This window comes from Mycteria americana, chromosome 8, assembly GCF_035582795.1.
Source record: "Mycteria americana isolate JAX WOST 10 ecotype Jacksonville Zoo and Gardens chromosome 8, USCA_MyAme_1.0, whole genome shotgun sequence".
NCBI lineage: Eukaryota > Metazoa > Chordata > Aves > Ciconiiformes > Ciconiidae > Mycteria > Mycteria americana.
Window position 1 is genome coordinate 4,262,803 of NC_134372.1, and position 22,653 is coordinate 4,285,455.

Sequence of the window (22,653 nt, forward strand, 5' to 3'; positions counted from 1 at the left end):
CACAGGGTTAAAGATGTCCTATTATTTTATCCCTTTTTGTAATTCCATAGGCTTCAGCTCCTTGAAAAACCTGTTTTTCTATTATCCTGAGTCATTTCGCATGAAGAAACTATTGTTCTAAACTGTGACTCATCAGTTTGCATCACCGCTTTCCAAACCCCTCAGGGGCACGCGGGCTTCGAAGCAGGCAATGGCAGCCAGCCTTTATTTACCAATAAATAGGCACTTCATCGCTGCGTTGACTCATCGCTATTTAAGCCTCATTTTGTTCCTACTTCCCAACTGTGAACCCCGAGCGATCGTTCTGTTTGCTTTTGTAATCGTCTTTCACGAAGAGCGTTCGCACGAACCACGTCTTACTGACAGTCTGTCTGCTGTTTAAATACAAATACAAAAACTTGTAAGGAGAGACAAGTATCTAAATGCTAGTGCTGAACTACCTGGAAATATCAAGTTTCCAGAAGCCAGCCTGCCATGAGGCAGAAAACACAACTGCTTGTTACTGAGGCATACCTCATATACTAGAATTCATGGGGGAAAGGAGGCCACCATCCAAATTATCCACTTCATTGAAGCCCTTAACAGATTGTAACTGTATCTTTTTGAAATCCAAGTCAAAAGGAGCTCTTTTGGAGCTAGACTCCCCTCTGCCACCCAGAGATACATCCCCCCTGCCAGCAAATGCAGGGCCAGCAGCAGCAGCGTGCGAGGGACGAGAGAATTTTGCGTGAGCAAAACCGAGCCTTTAGAGTTTAAAGGTGCAAAACGAAAGGCTCGATCCTGCTTTTCTCATGCACCTAGACCTCAGTAATTTTCCTTGTGTACTTCTGCTACTGAATAAGCATCAGTAAAACAAAAGAAGCTAAGGAGTTTGGATGCATGATTTCTTCTGAACCCCACGGTTGTCAAGACCGAATGATACTCAGCACCTTACCCTAAATATATGATGCTGCACTTTCTTGTGGGACATAAATCACAGCTCAAATCTCCTGCAGCCGTAGTGCCAACCGGAGGCAGATGGAGCCGTATTTGCCGAGAGCCCGCTGCAAGCTCGGGCAGCGCGCTGCTCCAGCAAACTCTTGTCGAGGTTCAGTTGGGTTGAGACTCATCTCGAGGGCAGGAGGATTGCACAAGGCACAGAGCAGCCTTAACGCTAGCAGTCGTGTCCGAGGCAGAGAAAAGTGCAAGAACGTCACTTGAAAACCAGTGGGAAGAATAAAAAGAATGTCCAGACCTATGACTATGATGATTTCTGTTAAGTACCCCAAAAGTGGGTCGCACACCATGATCAGCTTAACATGGGACATAAATTCCTGGTTTTCTCTAACAGCAAATAGCTTATTGATGAAATTTTACAGAGTTTAGCTTTTCTTGCCTTCCTACTCTGCTATGACAATCCTTTCTTTGTTTACCTTTAGAAGGCTAATAGGAAAACCATTTGAAAGTAATCTCTAGTCAAAACTTCCACAGCAGCCACCAACACTTCACTGCTGACAGAGCTGCCCAGCCATGCAATATGGGGCACGACTGTATTTTCCTGGGGGAATGAGCTGAATTTGGGGCTGGGGGGTTTTCTTTGGCTCTTGAGCAGCAGTACCATGCCAGCCTGGGCTCCTGATTGAAACCTCGCACAGCTTTCCACCAAGGACCTTTCCTGTACTGTAGACGGCTTGTGGGGGGAAGCTGCTCCTTCCACTTCACCTAATTTTTTAGCCTTAGCACAAAAAAACACAAGCTTCCCAAAGACCAGGACTGGGAGCAGATTATTCCCTAGGGAGATCTAGAAATAGAGGCTAAAGGGAGCAGGCGCAGGGTTGCAACGCACGCCCTACAGGCTACGTTACACAGGAGAGAGATGAAGGCACATGCTGCTCCAGGAGGTTTGGGGATGTTGTGTGTGGATGGAGGGCCACCATCTGTTTTTGAAAGGACTGTCTGCTCAGGCACTCGCTGCAACGAGGCGGGAGTTCGATTGCCTCTTCTGTGAAATGAGAAAACCAGGAATGAAGTAAATCCCAGATCCCACTGGTCTTTTTTTCCTCCGTGTTTTTGCTCTCCCTCCTTGCACAACTTTTTCACCCGGTCCCCAGGGTAGGCTCTGGTTTTCCTCTCACCTACCAGCACTCGTCTGTCTGCACAGGCAGGCAGGCTGCTGCTTGTCCCAACAAGCTCCTGCCCGGTGCAACCCAGCGCACAGCCCACTCCCTGCCTGCTCACCCCGCTCTGGATCCCAAGGAAGCTGCCTGAGCCTCCGTACAGCAGCGAGCTACACCAAATACGGGTGCCGGACATGGCAATGCTATCCTAGGGCAGACTGACGGCCGCCCTCGACTATCAGGGGAGGAATTAAGCATCCGGGGGGGGGAACATCACTGACCTTTGCACCTGGGATGCAGGCTCAGCGCTGGGGCCCGAGCAGAGGATGGTGCAGAGCAGAGGATGGTGCAGAGCAGAGGTGCCAGGCATGGTCCCAGGCAGCGCAGGTGGGACACATCTCCTGGAGAGGAGCAGCGGCAGGGGAGGGCACAGCCGAGGCAGGCTCCAGCAGAAGACTCGGGGCAGGACCAACTCCTTCCCCACCACAGCCTTGTGCCCTGCAGATCATCATCGGTACCACTTAATGAGTGCAAAAGCAAAAGGTACATGAGCCATTTCTCCCACATCTTTTTTTCCTTCTTTTGCGATCTTGAGGCACGCTTTTTTAATTTTGCAGAAAGGATCCAAGTCTCAGCCACCCATCTGTTTTAAGAAGAATTTATTTCAACTTTGGACTGTACAAAAGAAAACATGGGGTTTTTTTTGTGATTTTTTTTTTATCTAGACGCTGTCTTCGTGAAGTGCTCTTACGTCCACAAGGTGTGTAAGATTATTACAGAAACTCACAGCACCTTCCCTCTTACCTGGTAACATACCGGATGGTTTCTTTGCTTTATTGCTTGACCTACTTCCCTTTCAATAAACATCTTCCAGCAGTACGATGTTCTGCAAGAGGTTCCAATTCACTTTGTACTCCCAGAGAGGTGCAAGTCCAACGATAGCCGACCAGGTCAGACAAGGACTTCACCAGCACCATCTCCAGGGCATGTATTTCATAATTTCATGTTTACGGAGACATAAATAGACTCCGTCCCACAGTCACATGCGCGAGGATCCGTTACACATTCTTTGCTGCAGTCAGACTTGCAGCAGCTCTGTGAACTTCAACTAACCACAGTGACTGTAACTTCTTTGGTTTTCCTCGTTTCTCCAAAAATAATAATGGCAAACAACATGCGTGAATATTTTACTGATTCTCTCTTGCATTCTGCCTGATCACGGCTCTGAAAACACAAGAATTTATTCTTTGATAGAGGGCCCCCTTACCAATTTCTTCCCCAGGACTTTAAACATCAAAGTGTTGAAGAAAAGCTCTTCCCAAAACAGCCTGGGGAAAAAAGGTCGTATTGTTTTTTAAATCTAGGAGGCAATTCAAATTACAGATTAGGAAACAAAAGGATATTACGGAAGTGGTAATAGCAATGAGAGGACTAGTGGAGAACTAAAAAAAAAAAAAAAAAAAAAAGACTATAAATCAAAAAAGTCCTCTTTACAGACAAATTTTCAGGTACAAACGTCAAATCAACGTAACCTTCTTCTGGGGATGTTCATCGGAGCTCTTCAGATCCAGCCGCCACAAGCAGAGAGCAGTGAGTAGGAGCAAGCGGATGGGACGCGTTTTCTAAAAATTGCTCACGTAAACATCTCATTTTGTAGGAACACCCAAACTTCTTTACACCAATGCTAAAAGTGTCTCAGATGCCAGTAACAAAGCATAAGCTCTAAAAAAAGGCAAGCTATATTATTAGCTCTGCCTCCTTCTGTTCTGCCTAAACGCCGTTTCTCCAGGCAGCGCCCAGAACTCCAGCTGCTCTCCCTACTGTAGCTGCACATCTGAATTTCTCCCACAGCATCTCCTGTAATTATTTATTCATCAGTAAAGCAAAAGCTTTTAATTTTCTGTACTGCAGACTCCTTCTGAATTTTTTAGCCTTTAAAACCTAGTACGAGCAGACTTTCACTAGATGTCCTCTGCAATTTCATGCTAATGCATCTCAGTAACAATATTTTGAGCAGATTTGTTTTAAACCTCTTGTGTATGTATAAGCATATATATATTTACATATTATATATATTACATACATACACATAACTCTTCTATTCCTTGCTAAGTGGCACATACAGGAGTCTTCCTTTTACAGTTCCAATTTATTTGAACGTAAACCAAAATCCTGCTCTAACAAAGCAGGAGAGAAAATGGCATTCGGGCACTAGGGCTGCAGCCAATAGCTTAGGCTGATCTCAAAATCCAGCTCCGAGTGCCAAGAGGCATGAGAGAGCTTAAAATACGGTTTTAAGTTTTGCAGCTCGTGCTTATCTCCGGTCAGAAGTCAAGTGCATTAAACAAGAGACCTCAGCTTTGTCCTTGGGGAACAGTCAACCAAGGACCAGCAGTTTTCAGTGACTTAGCAAAACCCAGCTTAATTGTAGGATACTGGACAGATTTCAAAATAACCTGACAAACGCTGGCATTCCCATAGCATGCACAGACTGATTGAAATACAGCTCCTATCGCTAGCTAATTTGTCTCTCTCCCCTTTGCTTTCACAAGCGCCAGCGTTTCCAAATACCAGCCCCGGGGTCAGCCCACAAACAAGCTGTGGCAGAGCAGCGTTAGGAGCTCTGTTCATAAGTGTTCTCCCTCTTACCTCCCTGGCAAGAGGAGGTTTTTCAACCCAATTAATTCTTCCCTTCCTCCACTGCACAGCCAGGAATTTAGTCAAGTATTTCCTAGAGACGGTCGCGTAATCCCTACGGCAGAGCCTGCGCCACGGTCCCCAGTGCTGACCCCCTCCCTCCAGCCTGCTCGCTGCCTGGTTTCCTGTCGCTAGCAAAGCTTTTGGGTTTCAACAAACCTTTTAACAAAGATTTTAACAAACACTACCTAAACAAATTCCCACCTTCCTCTCAAGAGCCACCTTCTCACTGAAAAGCAGCTTCCTTTGCTCAGAAACCCCGTGTGCTACAAAACCTGAACAACTTCAGATCCTCTCGACAGGGTAAGATCAGGTTCCCCTCCTTAGCTCAGCTTCCTCATCTGCACATAGTATTGCAAGCGCCAGTCCGGTCCCTGTCCAGACCAGCAGCTTGTCAGGGTACAGCCCTTGTCAACAAAGCTGCTATATCTGCTCCTGGGTTTGGGTACTCAAGTATCATTAAATTGCTAAGATCAGGTCTCCAAGAGCTCATCTCTGCCCCAAGCTACTGCCAAGGGTTTGCTCCAGCTAGTGCTGCCCCTGGAAGTTAATCAAACCACTCTGACGGTACAAGTACCACCTTTGCGGGGAGAAAAATCTAACGGAACAATATAAATTCTTATTTGCCTGTGCCGAAAGCAGGCATTTGGACCCAAATACTGAAAGTGTGCCTTTAAGTTTTCTCCTTTTACAAAGTCTGTTTATTTACATGGCACATTTAAGAAAGAATCGGAAATTACAAGTAGCTCCAAGCTTTGCACCCACTCTACACATTGCAAGTCTTTGTGCTGTTCTTTTAACTTCTCTACTAAATATTGTCATAGTTGGGGGCAACACGCTTGACAGTGAACGGTACACGCTTAGAGCAGCTTTTTTGCTATGAACGCAGACATACGAGAGGAGGTGACCCCAAAATGCCATTGATATACACACGGTCTGTGCAGTTTCTTAAGTAGCCTGCACGTGATGAAGGCTCCTGTCTTCGCCCTAGGACGCTGACCAACGGTGCCCGGGTTAAGGGAAGCATTGCTTCATTCGACCTTGCTGGTGGTTGCTGTGTTGCTCTTCTTGTTTGGGCAGGGACCAAGTACGACCTAATCCCTCCGGACCTCACCTTCTTCACGGGCTAAACGAGGATAACAAGACCCCTCTGCCTCGCAAGGATGTTGAGGCAGCATTAACAGGTAGAAAGCTTCGAGATCCTGGAATGACAGGCATCAAAGGCTCTAAAATATTATTATAAATTTCTTACTGTGATGGGACACGTGCCATAAGAAATGGGGTCATAAGAAAAACAAGGGATATGGTTTATTCATCATTATTTTACCTTAACTGCTCACCACCAAACAAATTTCCAGTTCTAGTTCAAAAGCAGTCAAGTAAGAAATTATTTGAAAAATGTAAGCCAAGGAGAACTTATACTTAGGATTGGGAAAGAGTTCTCTGTCACAGTAGGTTAATACACTTCCCCCATGGGCTGTGTCAAACAGGGCTGGGTCGACTCTGATAAGCACCTAAACTCAGTGGCAGTGCCCACTCAGTACAGCCCCGCAAGTCCTAGAGGGCAGCTGGATTCTGAGACAGCATCATTCGCCTGTAAGATCAGATCCTTCCATCTCACTTTAAAATTGCAACAAAGGAAACGTCATTTTTTTCCATGCTCAAAGAGTTTTCCGAGTAGAGGATTTGCTTCCATGCACCCATGAGCAGAAACCCTAGCAAAGAAGAGACTGAATTATTATTATACCCAGGTGAAAAAAACCCAAACTCACTACTAGACCATGTACTGAATCAGCACACTTTTTTCCTGGTTTTGATAATTTGACAAGAACTACCTGTTTAAAACTCCTTTTCTTCAAATTCCAAGTCAGAATTTTATTTTCTATTCCCGATACTTACATTTCAAGCATGGGATGGGATAACATAAACACACACCACATTAAGAACATGTTTAAGAACACTTTCAACTTTAGCTTTTCTTCTGCAGTTTATTATATAAATTATGCTTTTAAACATTTAGAGCACTCACATTTCAAAACAGAAGATGTTTAGTTCCACACTGAGATACTAGTGCAAAGAGTGGTTTATCTAAGTGCAAATAAGTTACATGTCCCGCTGACAGCCAGTGGATTAGGCTGGTTTTAATGTAACTCCTAAGTCCGTAACTAACAATGACATTACCTACGCTAAATCTGAGCATGTTGTAGTCTATAGAAATACTGGACTTTGGTTGGTAACAACCAAATACTCTGACAGTACAAACAAGAGAAGAACAATTTGACTTCAAGCAGACCTGTGAATTCACTGGGATTGGAGATCACCACCATCATTTTTCTGACCTGACTTTAGTTATAAATAAGCGGATGCCAAATGTTCTATTTCACATTCAATTCCCATTATTAAAATACAGTAAAGCTCACATGCATGCAGGTATTGTATTCCAGTGAATGCCACAGGTCATCTTTGGCACATCATAGACAGTACCTGAACACTGAATACAGAAATATTAATGAAATAATCTTGATCCGGCAAGAGGATAAATGAGAAAGCTCAAAAACCCTTCCCATCCCCAATGTCAGTAATTGTTGCTGAAAAATTTATTAAACCAAGACTGAAATGCAGCAATGCCTCTCAGTTACACAATACATACTAAAACCCAAGTTTAATTAAATCCAAGCAAAGTAAATCTTATCCAACCCATAGATGCTAGGGTATGGAGTCCATGCAGTGAAATACAGGCCACTGTCACAAGTAGTTATTAGTATCTTAGAAATCTGCATTCGTTTCTCTTAAAGAACTGTTGTGATGTAAAAACAAAATGAGACACTTCATAAATAACATCTTTATTAATGAGTTTTCTTTTTCACATTCTTTAAAGTGATGTTTAATTGAAATCTGCATAGTCAAGGGGGGTGGGGGGGTGAATCATAGAAGTCGGACCCAAATGTGAATGTTGCTTTTTTTAAGTTAAGTAAGACTGGTCACAATCATAGGAATGAGCAACCTCCAGAAATAAATGACTGGGGAGGTGTGGAGGGGGTGGGCATGAAAACCACCAGAAAACCTCTCATCAGTATATCTGTCTATTAATGAAGTCTTCACACAAAGACACACAACAGCCATTCACATTCATGTGCACAAGAGAACGTAAACTACAGAAGAAAGAGACTTCCTCTACTGAATGAAATGAAACAGAGCAAGATTATTCGTGTATGTAACTGAGTGTTGATCAGCTATTCCCACAACAGGAACCATTACAACACCCAGGTGGATAAACACAAGGTCCAGATTTCTTCGTGCCCGTATTACAACCACGCTTAAACTACCATCCTACAGGAGGAAACATGAAATCTGGGTATTTCCATAATACTAAGAATTACTCTTAACACTCACTTCTAAAGCAGTATCACCCTTCTTTTTTAATTCTTAATACTATCATCCCTTTCCTTAACTGCTAATGTTATTCATAGTTGGCTGGAAGAGCAGGTGAAGAGGACCTCTCAGTGCCCACGTAATGGCTCAGCCTGTGGAAGTGGTCTGCAGCAGAACACCTCCACCTCCAGCTTCATTTCCATAAGCACAGGCAACACAGTCCCAGGTCTCCCACATCAACACCATAGTGTGAACACAAGTAGTATTTTTAATATTTACACCATCTACTGATTTAGCTGTTGTCCTCTGCATTATAACCATCATCAGAAAAATCTAGAGGAAAAAAAAGAGAGGCGGGTCCCCTACGTAGCAGCTGTAGGTAGTAAAGACTCACATATTGTCCCCACGCTGGCAAGAGGCCATTTCTTACCTCCAGTTTTGATTTATGCAAGAGACACTACTCTACAGCTGAGCACTAGTTTAAATGCAGAATTCTCTTACGTTGGTCATTTGGAAAAGCTATCCGATACCGTCACTCTGAACTTCACCATGCACAAACTAGGCTTAATACTTCGCATATGATTGTGCAGTAATAAACTTCAGTTACAGTTTACATTAGTTACGTTCTGAATTATTATTCTTAATCAGATGCACAATCTAGGACTGTGGGGAACTGATCATCAATATTCAATCATACAAGTTCAGATCTGGGCAAGGAGTAAGTCTCATTTATTTGCTATGAGCCTATAGGCTTTAAATCTGAGATTCAAGCCCAGCAGGTCAAGAGAGAAAGTTATTTATGAAATCAAACCAGTCAGAAATACATTTGCTGCCATGGATATGGGAAACATAAGGCCTTAAGTATTTTGGAGAAGACCTACAATAGTGAATAAAAGGGATTCAGTAAAAACACTTGCAGCAGTTTGTACTCTTACAAGGGGGAAACAAACTACACGGCAAAACTCAAACCCCTCACGGTGAAACGGTGACTCCAGGGCTGAAACCCTACCTGCATTCAACAGATTAGAGTAAAACATGCCCAGCACACAGAAACACCAACCACAGCTCCATGGCAGTGTTAGCCAGCATCAAGACACTGACAGACACATGTGCTTCAACACCCCCTCTTCAAAAATAACCTGCTTTCTCCTTGGGGAAGTAATGTGCTCAAAGATGGGGAAAAAAAAAGAGTCAGAAGTCTGGAAACAAGGACTGCAGATAACCAAATTTTACCCCAGAAATAAGCCACCTGGGCAGACAGCAGCTGCCACACTGGCTAGGTTTCAGGGCAAAACCACAGAAAACAATCCATCTTGTCCCAGTTCAAAACACCAAAAATAAAACTGGCTGATTGGGTACGGGCTGATAAGTTTTCACAAGCAGCAATGGCAACATTTTTTTTTCCCCCAACGATTTCACAGGCAAATCTTCTGACAGACCCTAAATCTAATTAAGTTAGGAACAGAATATTTAGTGCAATGGTATTGTTAATTTCTTCAGAAAAAAAAAATTCTTGTGTTACTTCAGGGATTTAATTCAAGAGACCAGTAGAGTAAGACTACTTTTGACATTAGTTCAAGATTCACATTGGCAGAGTTGATTTACATTATTTGTACTTTTTAAAGATGGTGGTTATAAGGGCATCGGATTAGATTTTTCTTTTACTAACCCAAAATCCTAAAATAAATGCAATTTGGTAGTCTGAAAAAAACCCACCTTACTCTAACACACAATGAAACTACTTTGTGGCCTTCTGTGTTTCAGGAAAATATCCCACATATTCGGATCATCAGGCAGCCTCACTAGTTAAGACACATTAAAATGAAACATTTTCCATTAAAGTTGCCAAAAACTGGATTTAAATTTATTGCATGACGTTGCATAAGAAAGTATATTATTGAAAACCGTAAGGCATCATGCAATTATCCATCAGCTAATTATTTATTATTCCTTGAAAGATGGTTATATACTCTAAAGTTATAAAACCAGTTTCAAAAAAGTACATAAAAAAATTTCACATAAGCATTAAATATTTTTCACATGTTCGTAGTTTTTAGCTGTTAAAAAGTGCATTCAAACATACTGTACTGGAAAGTTGCTCTGACCAAAAATGATGCCGGAGACTTGTTAAATTAAAGCTGCAAAAGAATGTTGCATGGGATTAGAAAGCTCACAGGTTGTGGTACTTAAACTTACAAACTTGCTTGAAATAATTTTTCAATCCTCACACTTACAATTTAGCATACGTGATATAATTAGCTAAAAATGTATATTGTTATAACTAAACAGTCAAATGAATTCAAGTTACGTACACTGAGTGATCAAATAAGGAGCAGACTTAATATTTGGACATGGGACAGAATGTACTGGTGCGATTTTGGCATTAATCAATGTACTGTGCCATCCAACGGAAGCCTTCTCCATAGCCTTGCCTCTTCAGCACGCTGCACATAAACACTTCTAGCGGCCTTGCGTTCAATTCTTTCAATGGTATACTGCCCTGCAGAGAGACAGAAGTGTTCCAAGTTACAGTATTGTTATAAAAAGATGGCTACTTTACATGGACATTTGTTTCTATAGAATGCCATTATTTAACTTGTGTTGGATACTGGAATTTTAGAAAATGAATTAATCTAAAACTTGTGCCTGTTATAAGATTAGGGTCACCTGAGAAATACACTGAGCATGTTTTCATGCACATCCACATTGGGAGAGGGTGAAGCACATGAAACCACAGAGCAACAGCAAGCATGTGCACAGAGAATTTGAGAGCTTCTACTCAGCTTTCAGCCACAGTTCCCTGCTCTGTTTCTAATACCTTTCCAACCAGATTAAAAAGAACATTTGCTACCAATTGTAGGACTGACCATAGCAAGAGTGCAAGTTGCTTGCTTGCCAAGATCAGCACAGTGCGATAAAGCTGTTGCTCAACTGGAGACTGACAACAGTATTCATACTTCATAGACTACGTGCAGTGTTGTGAAAACCAGGGCAAGATTAAAAAAAAAAAGTCAGTAGTAACTGTTTATAGCCCATTACACCTATTCCAAAACTAACCTGTACAATTCTCTTCCACATGGAAAACAAGAAGGTAAAGACTTGTTCCCACTCAACCTGAACTTTAGGGAAGCATCTAAGAGTAAATACTCTTAGAGGAAGAGGGGAATTACAAGACCAGGTGCCCTCCTCAGCAGGGCCACACTGCTGGTCATCTAATGGGAGCTGGGACGGAAGCCACTCTGGGACAGCTTTGTCAGCTGCAGAGAGGTGTCTTTCCAAGGGCAAAGGACAATGGAGCAACTTGTTTCTAGTGCCCTGTATCCAAATGTCTCCTACAAGTAGTACACTACTTACTTTAAATTAAGAAGAGTTGAAGTATCACAAAGATCCATAATATCAGTCTGCCTTGTTGCTACCAATGCCAGGAGGAACTTATTTTTTCCCCTCACAACCTACAGACTTCTACAATGGTGTAAATCTGTTTCTAAGCTTTAGGTAAACATATTAAGTAACAAATTGTACTAAGTCTGCACTTATCCAGTTTTTAGACTTTATCCAGTTTTCTCTTATAGTTCTCACTAGAACTATAGCCTCTGAAAACTTGCTCATGCTTTTAAAGTACTGCATAGGAAAGCTGAAATACTAAAAATTATGCTAAGTACAATTAAGTTTTCTCTGAAAAAATGTGGCATTAAATATGATGTAAAAAAGTTGTAGTAGAGATGCATCTAAGACACACAAAAAAGATTCCACAATTCATTCATTCCATATACAGTTATTATGTACTAAGTACTTTATAAATTAAAACCCTCTTATTTTGTGTAGCTGGAGTGAACTGGAGTCAACACACAAATAAGGCAAACAAACTCCCTAACAAAAAAACCCAAAGCCACAAAAAAAAAAAAAAGGAGCATTACCTTTCCTGTTGTCTGGCCATACAGACCAAACATCTCTCGTAACCTCTCTTCACTAATAGCTTCAGGTCTGTCAATCTTGTTACCAAGAATTAGGATAGGCACATTAGCAATAGTTTCATCTGTCATTAGTGACTACAAAGGAAAAGAGAAAGGAGGAGAGATTAATTTAGAATATAGAAGGTCAAATTGCTACTACTCATGTCCAGGTGGCAGCAGAGCTCTGTTGGATACTGCGAATTTGAGCCTACTTCTTAGCAGTTAAAGTTAAAACTTTCAAAGACTTATTTAAACTTACATCAAGTTCTTCTTTTGATTCAAGCAATCTTTCATGATCTGCACAGTCCACCAAGAACACAATGCCATTAATCGCAGGCAGATAGTTTTTCCACACTCTGCGAGCTACAGGGAAGATGTGAATTAAAAACAAAAGGAAATTATCCCAAAATTCAGAGCGATGCACGTCCGTAATTAAGAAGCAACAAGGTTTTTCTGAAGTCTTAGCTTATGTTACCAGTCTTCAGGCTGCAATTTCATGGTTTACAAAACTTGAAATAACGGAGCAAAAGTATCATTCCCTTTACTGTTATCACCACTCTATCCCGCATGCACACTGATGTACTGAAACTTTTTGTGTTTCCCCAAGAATTATGTCAACAAAGGTAAGTCTAAAGCATAAAGTTTAAAGGTAAATGTAAGCAATTCAAAGTACAGAATCCTCTTCAAAATACAGATATCCATCAAAAATTTATGCTCTACTGCAGCTCTTGCCAAATTGTATCTGGGATTTGTGATAAATGGTGGAGACAGACAACAAAGCAGTGAGTGTTTTTTATACTGTCAAAAAGGGTGTGGGAAGTCAATCTCTGCAGCATGGTCATATTTCTGATCTGAAACTAATGGACTGTAGACAACTCTAACTCAATTCAGTGAAGTGAGCCAACGTATTCTCTTACCTTGAGCATGTCCACCCAGATCGAAGGTAGTGAAAGTCATGCCAGCAATTGTCAGCTCTTCTGAAGCTAGAAATACACAGAATTATGTTCTCTGTGAAGATTATGCAGTGCATTAGAACAGTTTAACCTTCTAGCATGTAGATTTTACTTTGTCTCAGGTCTTTTCAGTATTTTGTTATTCAAGAAACAAATCAATGACACATTTGTTTAATGGTTAATAGCATTTTGTTGTTAAAACACGTGTGAAATATCTACAACGCTAAGAATAGCAGAGAATATTTGTACATTATTTATCCCCACACATTACACAAACAACAGTTGGTTCTGGCATCTGGTTTGCCACAACAGTGGCATTTCATGTACAATACTGTTCAAGGTTTCTCCTCTTCACATCCTTTCCCAATTTCTCACCTCCTTACTGGACTTCACCAATCCACATTTATAACCTGTGTTGAACTTTTTCTTCTGTGAGGCTACCAGGATAATAATTACACAGCAACCTCTGAGCCAAAAAAATCAAAACGGTGTACAGACATGCTAATTTTCCAGCTGCAGAGAGAAGCTGCTCCCAAACACGGCAAGCCCCAATTTCCCACAGCTTCTGTAATCTAGACTCTCAGTTCCATCATTCTGCTTGTTACTAACCCTCCTAATTTTAAATACAGCACATTAAACTATCCTATATACATTTTTCTGAAAATTACCTGAACTATCTACAGATTGCAATGCCAGAAATTCCTTTGTTTCTCCCTAGTTACACTGTTGGTCTTACGATGTATAATCAGATCCTGCTTTTCCTGCAACACTTTAAGTACTTTCCAGCTATGGAACCAGCAATATTAACTTACTGGGGTGTAACGTGGGAACGTGTTGTCCCAGTCTGTCATCTTTGAGCATGTGCAGCAGCGTAGTTTTTCCAGCATTGTCCAGTCCAAGAAACACTAGTTTGCCCGATTTCTTGTACAGTCCTAGAACAAAGAAGGACCTACTGATTAATCAGTTAAATTGGTAGGAGTTAATTTCTAGCACTAGAGATTATTTTGCTCCCAGGAGCAAAGTGTTACAGTCATGGTACAAAATACAGACCAGCCAAGCCCCGCTGCACACTTTATCAATGCCCTTTATCCGTGTTCTACTCGTACAAACTACATTCACACTTGCTCATGTGCCTGCTGCACTACGCGTAGCACATGCAGCTTACGGGATGCTTAGTGGGGGAGAGGCACACAACCGATGTAAACGTGTCACTGCATTTACATTCTCTTAGGAAAACCACAACAGAACAGGACTAAATTTTGCCAGCATAGCTTACTCTGCCCCAGCAAAAGGACAGTTTGCTCACAGGTGATGGAAAGGGGGCATGCGGGTACAGCTCTGACAGCGGGCTCTAAAATACAGACCATCCTGAACCTGAACAGAGGGCGTTTTGTTCAGCTACCTCCAATTACAACAAAAAACTTGTTCGAGGCAAAAAGAAAGTTCAGACCTCAATGGGTATATTACAGAGAAATTCATTTCAATGTCAATAGTCATAATTAGTATATGTATGAATTCTTTTACGTTGGTTCATATGTTATTTTGACAAAAAGTAACATTCACCCATACCCCCAGCTAAACTGTATGGATATATCGTGAATGGCATCGTCAGGGCAATTCTGACACACTTGCTGTCATGTGCTAACGCTTTCATAACAGGAAGAAGAAACTTTATTTTCACCAATTCCCAGCTTTATAAAAATGCCTTTTCCCCTTTCTTCCCTCTACTTGTAACCCCAGTAAATGCATCAGTTGCTGTGAAGGAGAGGAAGGATGTGTAGAACATGAACACTCTATTTTCTTAAGTTTGAGGTTATCAAGGAGCGATTCTCTTAAACTTGCCAACACTACATCCTATTGCCAGGATTATTTTTCACTGCTTCAAACTGATTGACATTCAAAGTAAAACATTTTTAAGACAAATTTCATTTAAAAAAAATAATCACATTCTGTACTAAAAAAATCCTGAAGTAAGAGCCTCTTATCTTTGACTTTAAGGAGAAAAATCTTCCCTTACTCCCTGCCTCTGCACAGAGCTGTGGCTGGATACTACGCACTGCACATCTCCTTAGGCACCACTACTGACCCCACAGCCTTCACAAGTGCTGAAGAGGGCAGAACACTTACAACAGAGGGTGGGGAAAAAGAAAAATATATCTATGTGCTAAAATTACATTTCTTTCAAAGCAAAACTGGGCTACGTTCCTAACAGAATTCTCTCGTCATTCTGCAAAAGAACTGCAAAATACAGCCAAATATTGTAATGTGGGAGGTTTTTAAGTCACTAGGATCTTTTACTACATAATGTCATAGTATTGTGGTACTTTGCAATATGCTGAAGAACAGTTTATTCTACCACGACTGCGATGATACAGAAACAGCTTGTGAAGTACACAAATGGATTTTGCTGTTAAAGCTCAACCGTCCCATCGCTGCCGTCCCTACACTTAAATGCACCTTCTCCTGCAAGCACAACCAACCCTCCCAATCTGCAAACTATGAATCCAACACCCTGTGCTATGCCTCGGGGCCACAGGTGAGCTGCCGGTAGCCGTCCAAAGAGCCCACTGACAGCTGCCCTGGGTCCCTCTACATGAGGCGGCTAGCAGGCCGCAGAGTGGACCAGTAACATCAGTTTCCGGAGCCCTTGTTTTTTCTTCTTACCTAACATGTTACCCTCATATGTGTTTTATCTGGTGGGATTTTAAATGATGCTGTTGCACAGGTGGCTACTCGCACAGCCCCGTTGATGCCACAGCATTACAGGAGCATACGTGCATCTGCATGGCCGACCTTTACACTGCTGGTGTTTGCTCACCTCTCCCCCTGCCTTTAAGCTAATCTCTGGGATCGCATTTCAGCATGACACGTTTTGTCACTTGCAGGAATGAATATTCTTTCACATATCTCAGCTTGTTTCATTAATGAACTTTATTCCTACAGGTACTGTGGAGTGTCCTCACAGTTCTTTCAAATACAACAACTCTTACTTCCCAAACTTACCTTCTCACATGACCAAATATATATTAACTATTAAACTACAGAGTGGATGTTTATAGAGAAAGAAGGAGTGGACAAACATTTTCATGTATTAACTTATGTCACAGGAGAAACTCCAGTTCACACTTACCTTATGAGTTAAGCAAAAAGCTACTAAACCATAGTGAAACAATAATATTTTCGCCACTCTCAGCCTGGACAGCCAGGAGCCTTTGCTCCCAAATCAGGTGCCACTGCTTTCTCTGAAACATTTCATGCTTCCCAAGTATCTTTCATAGAAACGCAAAACAAACAAGCAGCAATACTTCAGCTATTAGCTACACCAAGACCAGAGTTTATGTGTGTGTGTGTGTATATATATAAAAGATTCTTTGTGCATTCTAAAAGTATATGTGTGCAAAGATGTACTTCATAAAGTGATCTTATCAGCCTGCTGACAGGACAGCACAGGGAACTGCGGGGAGCTTCCCAAATGTTATAATCAGCCTTCTTCAACTGTAAATGTAAATGGGAATGAAAAGAAAAAGTGTTTCTTCTGGAATAAGAAGGACATACTCAAAGTAATTCTCCTTCCCACTTCAAGCTCCAGTATCTTTCACCAGAATTAGACTTTGCATGCACAGGAATGGGAAAGCGGGCTAGTCTGCAGTAATCACTGCTCGGCTAAGTAAGAGGAGATAAGAAAGATTAGTCAACTTAGTTAAAATTTCACTGGCTAATATTTCAATAGTAGGCCAAGGGTCTAACATTCAGCGAAAAAGTTTAAACTTTCAACTGATAAAAGGCAGGTGGCACAGCTTGCCGTGATTCCTTAATCTCAAATGCTTTTTATCCACTTCAATAAAATCCTTCGAACTTGTAAACTGTGCCTTTTACCTATGTGATCTGCAACTTCTGTTCCTTTTTTTAGTATCCTAACATTCCTGTTCCTCCTGGTTTTTTTTTCCCTTGTTTGTTTTCCTCTTGTTTTGCACAAGCTAATATTTCACCTTGGATTGATATGGGTTGCAGACTCTTTTGGCCAGGGGATACTTTCCTGAGGCTCTTCAGCAGATGCCAGTGAAGTTTCACACTGATTTCAGCAACACCCGTCATAGAATAACACGCTGCTGAACATGAGCAGGGGCTTCAATATCCAGCACTAATTTTTTGTAGATGGTCCCTCATATTTGGATTCTCAAGTGATATCCTCATGTGCAAAATAACTGAACTAAAATAACTGAGTTCAGTTCTTTACAGCAGAGAAAAATCAGGAGAAACTCCATAGAAGTCGACTGAATTACACCAGCTTAAGTGTGGTATGATTAGAAAAAATCAAACCTATTATGATCATGAAAGAAAATGTAATTTTTTCAAGAGGTTAAAGGATTAACGTAAGATTTGTGGAGAGCACACTCTGGAAATACTCAGTACTGATAAAGTGAAACTTTTGTTTGAGTGTTACTGAATATACACCAAAACAAATATTATTATTTAACCAGCAGCTATGTTTGAAGATAACAGGTGAACAGACATTTTATACAAGAATAGCAGAAAGGAAAAACCCCAAACAATAAAAACTTACCTAAAAACTGTAATACGCTACTGAAACCACTGTAAATCCAATCAAATATGAAGGACATATCTGAATCTTATAGTCTGAAATAAACAGAAAATATAACGCATTTAAGATCTGTCAGAACAGCACATTAAACACTAAGATATTTATAGGTAACAAAAGTAACTCAAAGTTCTGGGTGAAAAAATAAAAAACAATTTAGTTTTGGTAAACTGTATCATGGACCAATTAAGTGACCCCACAACACATTAAAAAAAATTAGCGTAGAAATGGAAAACAGAATCCAGATTGTGATTCAACAGCAAAGACCTTTTCCTCCCCTTGGAAAAACGCTACGTGGACAGAAGCCTTTGCACGATGTAAAAATAATTTTATCTTAAGTACAGTTTGGTGGAGGTGTGTGATGTTCCACTGAAGATTTCAAATGAGATCTTCACATAAACTTTTCAACTGGGAAAAAGCGGCACTTTTGAGAGGGCAATAGAGGGATGTCAGTGCAGAGCCAGTGCTGCAGCCGCCCTTGGGAGCTGCTGGGGTTTGAAGCAAAGGCGGTAAGAGGTGAAGAAGTTTTGCGGAGTTGAATCCAGAGAAGTCTGATACCAAATAAATCCCTATTGTCTGCACAGAACCTGTCTGTTTGGCTTGTAATGGGAAACAACTGCTTAGCACAAAGCACTGGAATTGCCATTCAAAGACCATGACCTCCTGGACTGTCCTGTACAAGCTGCCACAATTTAAGCCTTAAATGCAAAACTTGTGTTTAAAAAAGGACTCTAGAACACCATGTTTCCCACCAAATTCCTTCAGCTTAGATCAAGAACAGGTCGAGCTGAGAGCAGCCAGGATGACTATAACCAACGCTCTAGCTGTGCCATACAACCATCAGCCAACTTCAGCCGACCATCCCAGGCAGGACACCCCTTGCTACCAGGATGAAGCTCTGCTACTCTACAAATACCCCTTCGTGGTGTGGTTAAAAAATGTAACGCTGCTGTGCTCGTCCCTGGGAAAGAAGCAAGTGGCCAGGATGGATTGCACAGACTGATGAATTCAGTTGTTCCTGCCCCAGGAAAAAACCCTCTGCCACCAAAGGCAGGGCTGCTTCTGAAAAAGCGGCCACGGCAGAGGTGTCGGGGGAGCTTTGGCACACCTTGAGTGCCCAGGAGAACAGGTAGCACAGAGGAGGAAAGACTAAAGCCATCACTAGGTTCACTGCGCAGCCATGAGCAATTAATTTCTTAGCTTTCATCTTAATTTCCTCATTATCTAAAGTGAGGATAATCACGCTGAAAGCACCAGTTTGACACAGTGAATTAGTACCTAGCGTGAAAACCTCTTGAAAGACTGAAGGGTAACATCCTTAGAAGCATTTAGCCAGCTAATTCCTACTGGAGCGCATAACCCCTGCTAACGTCAGGGAACACTGGAGTCCAACTACCCTCGAGAAACTGGACCGCGCTGCTAAGTTTCCACGCCGCTGCAGGCTGTCTTGCCGCACTCATTTCGATGCTGCAGCAGTACCTTGGGGGGATCACAAGATGACTTTAGGGCAGCTCTGACCCTGGAGCACAGGACACAGTAGTCGAAACACAGGTCAGAACCAGATCAAAATCCAGGCATCTGTCGTAGCAGTTACACTCACAGCAACAGAGTTTCTCCACTATGCAACAACAGGTATATCATGGAAAGATAATATGGAAAGAGGAGGAAAGAATATTCCAATTACGTTTGCTTGCACTGGAACAAAATCTTTTCAGCCCATATTTGCCTCTCGGGTTGAAGACGACAAAGCGCTAGGAGTCCTTGGTTTCTCCACAACTAACCCAGAAACCCTTACTCACGCCCTATGTTACTCTGAACAACTGATAGGCTGCAACATGCACAAATTTTAAGAATACAAATCAAATACACCTGTCAATGCATAAACACCCAGTTACACAACGTCACGACTGAAACTGTCCCTTGCGTGGCTAAAAGGCAAAGGTCAAGAATAAGCAAACACGGCAGAACATACACGTCAGCAGATTTATTTATTGCTTGAGCAAAATACCGATCGAGAAAAGCCTCTGTGGGGCTTAGAAAAACGATCGACTCAAATAACCTGCAAATCAGGGCAAACAGTGTGATGTAAAAGAAGTGCTCAGATTACTGAGGTGAGAATAACTTCACAGTGTTCAGCTGTATTAACCTTTTCCATCTATTAAACTTGTGAATAAAACAAAACAAAATCTTTATGCGTTACAGAAAAGACTTTAAGGGCAAGATTCAAATGATTACAGTGAGAAAAAGATTACTCTGCAAACACAGCTGAAGTGGCATTAATATAGGTTAAATTTCCATCACGACAAGAAAAGTGGTGTTAGAAACAGAGCTATCCAAACACACCCAGAACAGCCGCCGTATCAGCTGGCAGCGCTTGAAGGAAAATACTTTTCAAATGGGACAAAAATTGATAGCTAATTGTAAAGGCACACTGGTAATATTTGAATAGAGATATTAAATCTACTCTTACCACACAGGAAAAGTAACTACATAATCCACAGCAGTGCCAAATCAAAGCATTAAAAAGCCATAGCGGCTCCGCATTGGTATCAAGAGCCGTTATGCTGCAGAGACATCCAAGTCGCAGAGCTACACCGAACTAAGGGGAGAGCCGCGGCTGTTCAATATACATGGACTCAAACTCTCAGGCTCATGTTAAAAACACCATAAAAGCAGAACAATGAAAACTCTGGCAATCACTGTTCACAAGCCATGACGAAGACAAAAATACTATTTTAAGGTTACTTCAAGGGTTCCCTTGAAAATAACCAGTTGTGAGCAGACATAAGCTTTTAATGAAAAATTGGACTGGACACAAGACAATCTTTTGATACCAACTATTTTTACAAGACTTCACCAACTCACTCGTGCCTCCTTAACAAAAATATGAAAGTTAATTTTCTAGCATCACATCAACAACAGATGGCTATCACTTCAAAATGTCTCCAACAACCCTGGCTAACGTTATTTCACCAGCAAAATATCATCTGGTAACTCCTGTGGAGCCCTCTAAGCCACTGTATAGACCAAGGAGATGGGTTTGCTTACTGGAGACCACTTCTGCCTGTGGGGATGTGGAATTCCCACCCAGTGGCTTTGGTAACATCTTCAGCCAGCCTCCTGAAGGGAACATTGCTGACAGCAAGGACTAGCAAGCAAACTCACTCACATTTCTTTTATATTCTGAAAAACAGGAAATTTTTTCCCGTACTCTCAACCTGCATTTTTCTAGCTAAAAATTTGTCATTTCACTGCTGAACCAGTTAGAATAGCACTTCCTTCCAAAGTCTGTGAAACTTTAGATAAGAGAGGGTATCAGGCTTTTAAAGGCAGTTTTAAATCCCTTTATGGAATAATTAGGAAACAGAAACCAGCAACACCCAAGCCGAACAGCTCTTGCAGTAACTGGAAACACAGTGTGCAGTGCCTGGGTGGGTACCATCAGCAAGAGCTAGGAAAGAAACCTCTCTCCAACCTAACTGCACCAACCCTGCACCCCAGCCACCGCTACGGCTGAAACCACAACTTGCAACAAGAGCTTAAAGTCTGCTGGTAAGGGTGTATTTGCATTTCTTCAAGTAGGATCTAAACATGATCACGTAAAGCTATAGTTTCACATATGATCCTTTTAACATCGTACAATAAAAATCAAAATCCCTAAGAAACTCAGTGAATAAACTGGTATCTGCCTTCTACAGTACAGTTTATTCTATGATAGGAAACTGCACTTTGATGTAGTATTTTAAAAGTTGAGGAAAGGGACAGAGTTTGAAAATGAGGTAACGGCATAGAATTTCTTTGGGTGTTTTAATCAGGTTTTTGATACCAGTCATCTCTGAGGTTTCAGAAAGAGTAATCATCATACTGCTCCTTTACTAACTGGGTTGAAAAACAGAAAGCTTACATATTGCATGGCAGATGACTTAAATTTAGTTATATCACATTTTTTAGTCTGAGACAGCCTACTTGAATACAGCAGAGATCTTAAGCACATCTGAAACGGCAAACATTTTCTCTGGGAAGACGGCCCCGCAACACGCACGCTAGCTCCTCAGGGTACCTAATGCAGCGGTTTGGCTGCAGCCCGGCTCACAAAAACCAGTTGACAGAGCACATTCTCAAGGTAGGGCAGCAAGTCGCTTATAAAAAAAAAAACCCCAAAACTTAGAAGTCATAATTTCTGAAGAAATAATACGTGGAATAAATCTTGGCAGCTCGGCACAACGTGCGAGACAGCTGCACAGGGCTGCAGAGCAGCTGTAGGTTGTGGGGCGATGCTTACAGCGCGCTCCTCAACACCACAGACCCCAGGTGAGGTGGAGCCAGGGCTACGAAGGCACTGCCGAGCACCCACGGAAGGTCCACGCACCGGGCGGCGGCACACGGGCCGGCGCCCCCAGCCCCGGAGGCCCGACGAGCCCCGAGGGCTCTCCCGGGGCGAGTGAGGAGAGAGGGAACGGAAGGGAGCGCCCGCCCCCCCAGCCCCACCTGGCAGCGCGCTGCCCACGGACCCACGCAGGCCGCAGCCTCCCCGGGCGCGCAGGGACCGCCGGCCAGGCCCAGCCGCGGCCCTGCGGGCCGGAGGCCGCTGCCGGCAGGATACGAGGGCGGCCTGCGGGGCTCGCCCGGCCCCTCCGCCGGCCACCGAGGGCGAGGCCGCGGCCCCCAGCAGGCGCTTCCCACCCCCCCGCGCCCCGCACTCACCCGCCGCCGCCGAGCCTGAGGTGCGGGCGCTGCGCTCCGCTCCGCCGGCACCGATACGCAACCCCGCGGCTGCGCCCCGCTCCGCCCCCGCGCGTCTCCTTCCGGGCCCGGCCAGCCGCGTCGCACGCACCGGGGGTGCGGTGCGGTTCGGTTCAGCGCAGCCGCTCCACCCGGCCCACGGCCGCGCGGCTCCCCCCCGGCGCCGCCTTCCCCCGCGGGCCCACCCGCAGCCCGGCCTGCCCCTGCCCCTGCCCCCTTAAGGCGCAAGGCTCCGCCCA

The 22,653-nt window shown here is 42.8% G+C and overlaps 1 protein-coding gene across 1 annotated transcript; it reads right to left on the reverse strand.

The window, feature by feature from the left end:
* Positions 1 to 7,615: 7,615 nt before the first annotated feature.
* SAR1B (secretion associated Ras related GTPase 1B) lies at positions 7,616 to 22,563 on the reverse strand. Its single transcript, XM_075510574.1, has 7 exons — positions 22,376 to 22,563; positions 17,636 to 17,709; positions 13,884 to 14,003; positions 13,036 to 13,101; positions 12,378 to 12,481; positions 12,083 to 12,214; positions 7,616 to 10,665 (listed from the first exon to the last, which is right to left on the reverse strand). The coding sequence occupies exons 2-7, from the start codon at positions 17,691 to 17,693 to the stop codon at positions 10,549 to 10,551; spliced, it is 597 nt and encodes a 198-aa protein (XP_075366689.1). The 5' UTR covers positions 17,694 to 17,709; positions 22,376 to 22,563; the 3' UTR covers positions 7,616 to 10,548.
* Between the last annotated feature and the right edge of the window lie 90 nt (positions 22,564 to 22,653).